The sequence below is a fragment of the Erpetoichthys calabaricus genome, chromosome 5, assembly GCF_900747795.2.
Source record: "Erpetoichthys calabaricus chromosome 5, fErpCal1.3, whole genome shotgun sequence".
Lineage (NCBI taxonomy): Eukaryota > Metazoa > Chordata > Cladistia > Polypteriformes > Polypteridae > Erpetoichthys > Erpetoichthys calabaricus.
This window is the reverse complement of record NC_041398.2, coordinates 68,506,226-68,515,997: the sequence shown is the minus strand read 5'-3', so window position 1 is coordinate 68,515,997 and position 9,772 is coordinate 68,506,226. Positions and strand designations below refer to the sequence as shown.

Here is a 9,772-nt window from a genome sequence, read left to right as displayed (position 1 = left end):
TTTATTTCAAACAGATCAGCACTGTCACCAAGAAGCAAATTCCACGTAGTGTCACATCGCGCACGTGTACTTACTGTCATGGTGATGAGAAAAGCTGTGTGTCTACTAGCATGTCAGAAAGAAACGTGTTTACATTGCATCTTTCTCTTCATCTCAAGATATACAATTACATTATGCATTAATGGGAAAATTTAAAGGCAAAATCTCCATACTGTAAGAGGAGAACATGCATCCCAGCTGGATTGAAAGATGTTTTATTATCTGGCTGGGATGCCAGTACAATGACACGGAAAAAGTGGCCGGTGGGACAGGAAAATACTTTTGTACCTGGCCGGTATGATTTAATAAATGGGTCACTGGAAGCTGATATTAGGGAGCTGTTCCATCCCCCACACTCTAGGTGGCCGTGGTCCTCATACAGCAACCCAGTCAGAGCAACCACAAGGGTGCTTGGGAGATGGAGTCCATAAATACAGCCCTGTAGAGGTCCCTGTAAATTGATAGTGGTCGCTGTCAGGAGAGGACCTTCCTACATCCTTCATGGCCTGGAACTGCTTCGAGGAAGACACGGCATGGCACCAGACACATTCCTTGATCCCGCTTAAAAAATGGACCACTGCCACACATGGACAAGAGAGGCAGCTGGCAACACTCAGCAGAGATGGAGAAGGATTAAGAATTGTGTGATTTATTGTATGCTTGTGGCTAGGGAATCCATTCCCGAACGAGTTTATCCATTCCTGGAAATTCAGGAATCCTGCATTTCATTCCCGGATGACACAGTGCACGGGCATCTCACATGTGAATGGTTTTAGAATGACCGACACTTATTTTTAATAAAACTACTGCAATATGTTGACACAAATAGAAGACTAACTTTATCTACAAGCAGTTCATGCTGTCATATAAGTACATGTATCTTCAGTTGCAGTAATAAAAGCGTAGAAAGCACAACGTGTCCAGCGTGCGGTTGTCCAGGTGAGAGCGCACCTTTGTGCAGAGTAAGCCAGCCGCTGAGAAAGCACGCTCTGCCTCCACTGAAGTAGGCGGCACAATCATCAGATACTGATACACTTGTTCTAAACAACGCCCGCGCTTGCTGTTGCTCTGAAACACCGCCATTTCAGCTTTTACTGATGCATCCAGTTTCAGATGGCAAGTTTCTTAGCACAGATAATGCGGATGCAACAGACTGATGCATTGCAATTTCAAGTTGCTGTTCAAAGCTGTTGTCTGATGAAGTGCAAGCTGCAGCAATGGTGCCACCTTAATTATTTTCAACTATAACTCTGTTAATTCTTGATCGATTTTTACACTTTTACATGCTATATATGCAAGCTTGGTTGTTCCCATTTTCCTGGGAATTACAGCAGTTTAATTCCCGGGAATGCGGGAATGAAAAATGGCCGGGAATGGACAGAGCCGGCCTTAGGGTGAAGCGAACGAAGCGACCGATTCAGGCCCACAGCTGGAGGGGGCCCACTGCGCCCAAGGTTTTTTTTTTTTTCCTGTGATGCGACGCTGCTCCGGAGGGCCCAATGGAGCAACAGACTCCTTCACTCCAACCTCTATTACTAATTTTTTTATATATATAATTCATGGGCAACATATTCCATCACCTAATTACTCCATGTGGACATTTCCACTCAGCACTCCAATCTTCATTAAGCTTCACTCAGGCCCGCGTGCCTGTTGCTGCCTCCGGCTCATCTGTGCCTCTGTCCTCAGTAGGCGGCCACTTACGCTTCAGTCAGGGCCGCTCCGCCGCACTGCATTCTCGACAGAGCATAAAAGGGGCCCTTCTCTTCGTAAAGCCATCACTTTCCTTCATATCAATATATTTCCATTTTGTTAGAAAGAACGTCTTGTAGATAGTAGTTAGGCCTTGCCGAATTTCCACAGTTTGAAATTATTGTATAATACAATACAATGTCAGTGTGTTACAGTTACGGTTGTAATTGTCAAACGGAAATCGTCAAAAAGTGATGGTTGTAGATGCCGGGAAAACGCATTTCTGCAGCTCAGAATGCAGGAAATCGCTTGGTGGCCGGAGCTCTGCCCCAGACCCCCTAGCTCATCGATATTAGTTTGCTTTGGGCCCGAAATTGTCTAGGGCCGGCTCTGGAATGGATTCCCTACTTGTGGCTTACAGTATTTGGAGAAGTGATTGAAAAGTGCCTTGTTGTGAATAAAATATCCTTTATTTTATTCATATAGTGTGTGCTGTATTGCTGTGTCTGTAGTTTGGGGCTCTCTTGTGCCCTCTTTTGGTCGCAATAAATTTTAAATTGCAGGTTTCTGTCAACTGGACAGCCAGAACATCCTGCCGACTAGGCAAATTGTGACCACAAGGGGGCACCAAAGAACTCCAAGCCACAGAAACAGCAATACAGCACACACTATATGAGTAAAAGATTTTGTTTAAGGGTGGAGGGCAGATCCTGGTGTTGATTGGCAAGTTTCCCTGCCTCTTGCGTGACCATCCACAATACACATGGAACATAAAAAAGGCAACTTATATATGCAGAAAAAAATCAAAAATAAAGAATGGTGCCCATAATCAACATAAATAAAAAAAAATTAAGAATGTACAAAAGAGACATAAAACATGAATTTGTACCTCAGCCAACATCATGACAACACTATTGATCTTGACCAACATAATTTGAAAAGATCTTGTGGTTTACTCAATACAAGCCCTCTTTTGAAAAAAAATTCAATGTTAAATTAAAGAAAATTATTATTCCGTGTTTCGTAACATTTTAGTTTAGGTACTGCAAAACTGCATCTGGTACTCATTTACTCATCTGTAACAAGACCTTAACAAAGGGTCCTTGGGGTCTTCATAGCACTTCTAAAATATCAGTAGATGGGTTATTGATTTCTGTGCATGATGGTAAAATTACTTATTAATATGAAAGATTCACAGATCTTACACTAAATATGTAATATAAAGAGAAATGTGTCTCAGTGAAGTCATCCCCAGACCACTCCAAAGTGAATTTTTGTTAGCAGGTCACACAGCAGAGATAAATAAACACTTTACTAATACATTCTGCAGCTAAAACCATCTTAGACTGAAGACAGTAAAACTCTTCAAGGTGTACTTGATAAACAAATACAGCACTGACCTGATAAACCTCAGGTGTCAGGAATAGAGCACAGGGCACTACAGCTTTTGCTAGCCACCACTCTGGCTGTGCCTGCTTGTGTTTAGTGTTGTCAGCAGTTCCTTTCAGATATAGGATTATCCATTCTGTTTAGGAGAGAAATGAAAATGCAGTTGTATGGAGAACTCCGGACTTCAATGCAGGGTATACACATTTAAGTACCTAAACAGAACAAATGCAGCCCATTTGACAGAAAGAATTGTTTGTGCTTTGAGCAGTCTGTCAGCTCTCCAATTCGACTGAACACAGCAGCGATTCTGAGGAAAAGCGCACTGATCAGCCGCCAAGTGGAGAATGAACGACAAAAGTAAGTGTGGTTTTATTTTTTCTGGTAGCCAATATATTGTATAAACTACAATTTATGATTACATTTTTTTTATTAAAAATCATCTTTGTTTAGTACAGAATGTATTTTTTTTAATTAATCTCATTACCCAGAAAAAAGCATACCTAATGAAGATTTTATCCTTTCTTTCACTTATTTAGAATGTATTCTCATATGCCAACCAATACAATGAAGTGCTTAGTTATATACTGCTGTAATAACAAAAAGAAATAATTAAACAACAACACAGTAGTAGCACCTCTATAGTAATAATAGTACTATACATAAATTTAATGGGAAAAAGCATGCAGGTCAAGAGGAGATTAAAAGACCACACTGTCCAAGGTGGAGGTATCAAAAATGCAGTGTGCGAGAGTCTTAAGGAAATGTTTTTTATCAATCATGTTTGTATAATTTTCCACCATTCACATATTTTAAACACAACCTGATGTCCAATTTTACATTATTACTTCTTTTCTTTATGCCTTGATGCCATTAAAAAGACTGATCGCAAACATGTTGCAGAACATGAGCCCACATGTACATAGCACTTGCAATGCATGGCTGCTCCGTGTTTCACAGTCTTTATTTCTAAATTAATTGTCAGCATTTCTCATCCATTGGAGAGCCAGTCCTGTTATAATGAGTTATTTTCTTGTATTTTTTTCCTGCCTGCTCTATGAACGTTGGGTAAATATTCTACATGGATTCTGTTGTTTTGGACCACAAGAATGTGAATTTCACTTCGACTTTGAAAAATTTCTTAATAGGTTGAAGTTTTATATGCCTTATTAGGGCACCGTTTTGTTAGTTTATTAAAGAGTTAGCATAGGTTGTTGCTATGGAGATCCATCCCAACAGCCCTCAGGATTGTGTGGCATGTGACGTCATTTGGAGCGCTATCATAGAAGGTGGCTCAGAGTTTGTCTAGTGCTCTTCACTGAATGCAGGCGCAGAGTGCTGTGAACAAATTGTTACATATGCATAGTAGAACTAACTATTTTACATTACACTGAGTAATTAACCGTATTAAAAATAGTAAAATAAAATAATTTGAAAGTAAATCATGTTTCTTGTTGTATTGTAAGATTTTGTTCTGTTTGGATTTGAAATTAACACGCAAATACTTTTTAAACTTTCACTTTTACTGTAAAACTTCAGTAAAAACAATTTTTTGAATGCAATTTTCATCAGTATTGCATTGAATTTTGAATCCGTGTTTGGACTTACATCATGACAACACAACGTATAACTGCCCGTGAGTGAATTTCGTTTCATTCTCTCTAATAAATATAAACCGACTTTTTCGAATGTTTGTTTATGTGATTTGTTAATTGAATTTGCAAAAGCTATTCTAACGGGAAACTGTAAATGTTTTAATAGGAATGGCATATTAAGATCTCCTTTGGTGTCTTTAACATCCAAAAGTTCGCTGATGACACTGCTATCGTGGGCTGCATCAGGAGTGGGCAGGAGGAGGAGTATAGGAACCTAATCAATGACTTTGTTAAATGGTGCGACTCAAACCACCTACACCTGAACACCAGCAAAACCAAGGAGCTGGTGGTGGATTTTAGGAGGCCCAGGCCCCTCATGGACCCCGTGATCATCAGAGGTGACTGTGTGCAGACGGTGCAGAAATATAAATACCTGGGAGTGCAGCTGGATGATAAACTGGACTGGACTGCCAATACTGATTCTCTGTGTAAGAGAGGACAGAGCCGGCTATACTTCCTTAGAAAGCTGGCGTCCTTCAACATCTGCAATAAGATGCTGCAGATGTTCTATCAAACAGTTGTGGCGAGCGCCCTCTTCTACGCGGTGGTGTGCTGGGGAGGCAGCATTAAAAAAAGGGATGCTTCATGCCTGGGCAAACTGGTGAGGAAGGCAGGCTCTATTGTAGGTATGGAGCTGGACAGTTTGACATCCTTGGCAGAGCGACGGGCGCAGAGCAGACTCCTGTCAATCATGGAGAATCCACTGCAACCACTAAACAGTGTCATCTCCAGACAGAGGAGCTATCTATCTATCTAATGTTATCCACGGGAGATGTACTACATTACCTTTCTTGGATACATCCTTCTTTCTACAGTAATTCATGCAGTGGAAGGCCGTACAGTGTTAATGGTTGTAGATATTCTTTGGGATATTGTAAGTTGATGTTTTCATCTTCTGCACGATCACCACCAACTGTTTATAGTCTGTTGATATGCATTTGACCAATTTACCGTGTAACCGATCGACAATTTTCTTGTTAATTCGTTTGACTTCATTGTTTTTCGGAGCTAGGATTGCCCGTCTACTCAATTCTTCTGTGAATAACCCTTTGGGATGAAATTCTTCAATAAGATTTGGACATAATAAGTCTTCTTTTATTGGGAACTTAAAGTGAGGAAAATGTAAAAATGTATAAGAACTAAGAGAGCAGGAACTGTGTCTGTCAAAAGCATTCACACGAATGAGAGGTGAGAGGGCCGTGTGCGTGGTTGAATATAGTTGAGAGGAGGGCATGACTTGAAAAAATCTCATGGCCAAAATCTCGACTTGCGGGACTTGAAATTATCTCTTAAAAAGTCTCGTCTCAGGATTTCCTTTTATAATAGAAATACAAGTACAGACTTCTCAGCTGTTTTCTCTGACTGGTTTTTCAAAAATAAAAAGCATTTTTTTAGACTTGTGATTTTTGGGTTAACGTTCTTATGTTTTAACAATTGGTCAGCAGTCCTTTTGGATTTGAGTCCTACCTGTTTTTTGACCACATCTCTTCTCTTGAGTCATTTTCAAATTTTCATTATCTCTTCTTGAGTCTGTAAAACGTATCTGTGACGTGTGGTCTGTGGCACTGTGGCAATTCTAAATAATTAATCGCATCCTGTGCACGTGCAGGCTCCAAGCGAGACAAAGGGTGCGTAAGTGCGTTAGTTGAGGTACTGGCTGGCTGTGCCACATTCATGTGTAGAGGCGGGCGGGTCAATCAGTAGACACTGTGCTGCCGCAGAGGCAGTGCCTCCTCTTACCTGCACCCAATTAGGTAGCAGATTTAAAAAGAGCCTGCATGGGTCAGAGGGGGAGAAGAGGGGAAGGTAGGAACATATCAGAAGATAAACAGCATCAGAGTTTAAAGGGAGAATCGAGAGCAAAAAAAGTGAAGACCTGTCAAAGCAGTCTCATGCTGGATGAGCCGGCCACCTTGAGAGAAAAGGCAGCACAATCTTGGGCTTTGCGAAGAAGTGATTGTGTGGCATTCCAGGGGCTAGTCACCCCACTGAATAACTGTGAGGTGTGGGTGCGACCATGGTGGAGTCCTCCCCAGGGATCCAAGGTACAACTGCAGGTGCGTGAAGGATGATGGGAGGAGGATCGACCTCGAATGGTCTGGCTAGAGCCGTGTGGGTGGCTAAGATGGAAGTCAGGTGATGAATTTCGCAGCTGTTAACATTTTCCCCAGCTGAGCAAGCCAGCGGTGAAATGGGGAAACACAGGTGGAGTTGTACCGGACTTGTCTGACTGTGGAGTCAGGACCCAATGACTGTGTGTTTTAATCTCTACTTTTAATGGATTTATTCATTATAACTTTTTAATCTCCACTGGCACCTTTATTTTATTGGATTATTTTTTGTGGATTACACACTGTACTAATGGCACTGTTTGTTTTGAATTTGGTTTTTGAAGGGCTTAATAGAAGCACTTTTGCACTTTTCACCATTCCCTTCCTTTATGTGAGTGACCTCATCTGCCGGCTCATCCGGTCACTATCATCAGTGTCGGGTTCAAGAGGCTCCCAGAATGGAAGTGGGAGCTGGAGCCAATCTGCACCATCACAGTATCATCCTAAAATGTGCAAACCTGAGATGAAACAAATCAACCCTAAAACTGAATCAATGAGCTCAGGGGAGCAAATGAATGAACTAGCTACCAGGCTTCGATGTAATGTATCCCTAGCTTGGAAATCAAAATGCTTGAAGAAACAAATGGTTTAGTGGAAACTCTGACTTCTATTAGTGTTAGGAAAGAATCTTTAGGCAATCACTCGTTGTTTAAGCGTTTATTTACGGACCCTGTGGCTATTAATTGTGTCAATTTGACCACACAGCAGAAAATATTATTAGTTATTCCCTTCTTCTCAAATTGAAGTTGAGAAAGTAGCTCTTTAACACACTTCTAGGGTACATTCATAACAATAACGGTGCCAGAGCTATGGCATAGAAAAGACCCATACACATGAAGGTTTCAGTAGGATCTTTTACAAGCTTTCAACAGTAAATAACCATGAATGGATGGTAGCAGCTTTGTAAAATCATGATTTTAAAAGAACTCTTGCTGCATATAACAACACATACTAAGTTCCAGTTTTCTTAATCTGTTAGTACCCTGCTAGGTAACCTACCATACGTTAAAGATTACAATATTTTCTACTTATTACAAAGTTATTCAAAGCACAAACAACCAACTTGATATGCAAAGGACCCTTCTTAGAATGAAATGGTACTTTGTCAAGCAATAATTCTATGAGGAACCATACAAACCAGTAATGTACCATAAAGTGCCATTAATGATCCATTATTTAAAGAGCGATTAATGGAAAACCCACTGGGGAGGGAGTGTTCAAACATGTCACACCTCCTAACCTCCTAATCTCTATTCACACAGCAGCTTTACAGAAAGAATTAACAACCATTTTTGCAGTAGAGTCACCTGCACCCCGAGCAATTGAAATCAATCCCTTCTTAAGCGCCATTGCTTGGATATGGTTAATTGTCACAAAGTTTTCTGCTGTAATAACAATTTATTACCTCTTGAATATCTTCAGTTCAAAGATGTTTTGTAGTAAAGTCCTCTTGTTATAATTAGCACCACATAGGAAGTATGATAGCCCCATTGTCTTCTTGTTAGATGTCTGTATACCTAAATGTAAAATATATGCTTTATCTAAACCAGAAACTAAAGCTTTGGAGGAATATTTTCAAGAGAATTTGAAAAAAAGATCAATTGAACTGTGTTTGAGTTTAATTGGAGCTCAAATTTTTTTTTGTTGTTGAGAAAAACGACAGGGGGTTAAAACCATGGATCATATACAGTACAGTGAATCGATTAGAACAAGAATAAAAAATATCCTTTTCCAGTCATATTATCCATTGTAATAAGGCCCTATATTGCGCCCGACCCAGCACAGACTGACGCATAGGCACGTGTAAAATCAACAAGACTTTTTTATTTTTCTCTTCAGCCGTGGGGCACGCCATCCCCGTGTCCCACAGGCCCAACACACTCCCAAAGCAATTCAACACAACCAAACCAATCCTTCCTCTGGCACCACCACTCCTCCCAGGCAACCTCGTCCTCTTCCTCCCGATTCTGGCTCCTGAGTGGTGGATGCTGGCTCTTTTATAGCCCACCTGGAAGTGCTCCAGGTGCTTGATCACCTGTGGCTAATTGCACTTCCGGGCAGGGCTGTAGAGGTGTCCATAAAGGCTTCGGGATCCATGCAGCACCCCCTGGCGGCCACCCCAGATCCCCACGGAGTTGTGGAGAACTCCATCTCCCATGGAGCCCTGGGAGAAACTGAGGCACCATCGTCACCCAGGGAGGCTGCCACGAAACACTCTGAGGAGCCCATGGCTGCTACTCCAGAACATATGCAGCAGGGGCGTCCCAGCTGGGCATGGGACCCGGCTGTTCGTTACACCATTCTCAATCAAGTAGCTGGCTCCAGAGTTTTTACTGAGTCAAATCTCCATAGTGCCTTCTTCTGAATTAGAATATGAGGCAGATGAGTAAAAAACTGAAATGTAAACAACTAATGGACATTATCAGTATAAGGTAATGTCATATGGATTGGCCAACACCCTGGTGATATTTTAAAAATTTGTTAACATACACTGTCTTTCACTAGGCTTTGAATAACTTATTTACTGGAATTGGCATCATTCCTCGATTCCTCCTAAACAGGCCAATTAGCCATGTGGTGCTGCCAGCATACAGGGATTCATGGTATATATCCAGTGGCAATACTTTTATTATTCTCATTTTGGTCAACTAATTCAGCAGTGCTCAAGTTCAGTCCTGGGTCCCACTTGTGGCTGCAGGTTTTTGTCCAAACCCACTTCCTCTTTCAATGGGTCTTCTACATCATTATAACAAACTGTTATTTTTCAGTTTTGATGTTTTTTATATCCATTCAGAAATTACAAACTGGTTATGGTACATTTTTAACAAATGAAACAGCAGTGTGCTCTAAATGTGTTAGGTAAGAATTCATTATTTTTCCCTTTAAATA

The 9,772-nt window shown here is 41.0% G+C and overlaps 1 protein-coding gene across 1 annotated transcript in view; it reads left to right on the top strand.

The window, feature by feature from the left end:
- Positions 1 to 6,789: 6,789 nt before the first annotated feature.
- LOC127527999 (cilia- and flagella-associated protein 99-like) overlaps positions 6,790 to 9,772 on the top strand; it is a 52,369-nt gene continuing 49,386 nt past the window's right edge. Inside the window, exon 1 of the mRNA XM_051928537.1 lies at positions 6,790 to 6,829. Within this exon, the coding sequence (XP_051784497.1) occupies positions 6,790 to 6,829 (40 nt within the window). The remainder of the gene's footprint in view (positions 6,830 to 9,772) is intronic.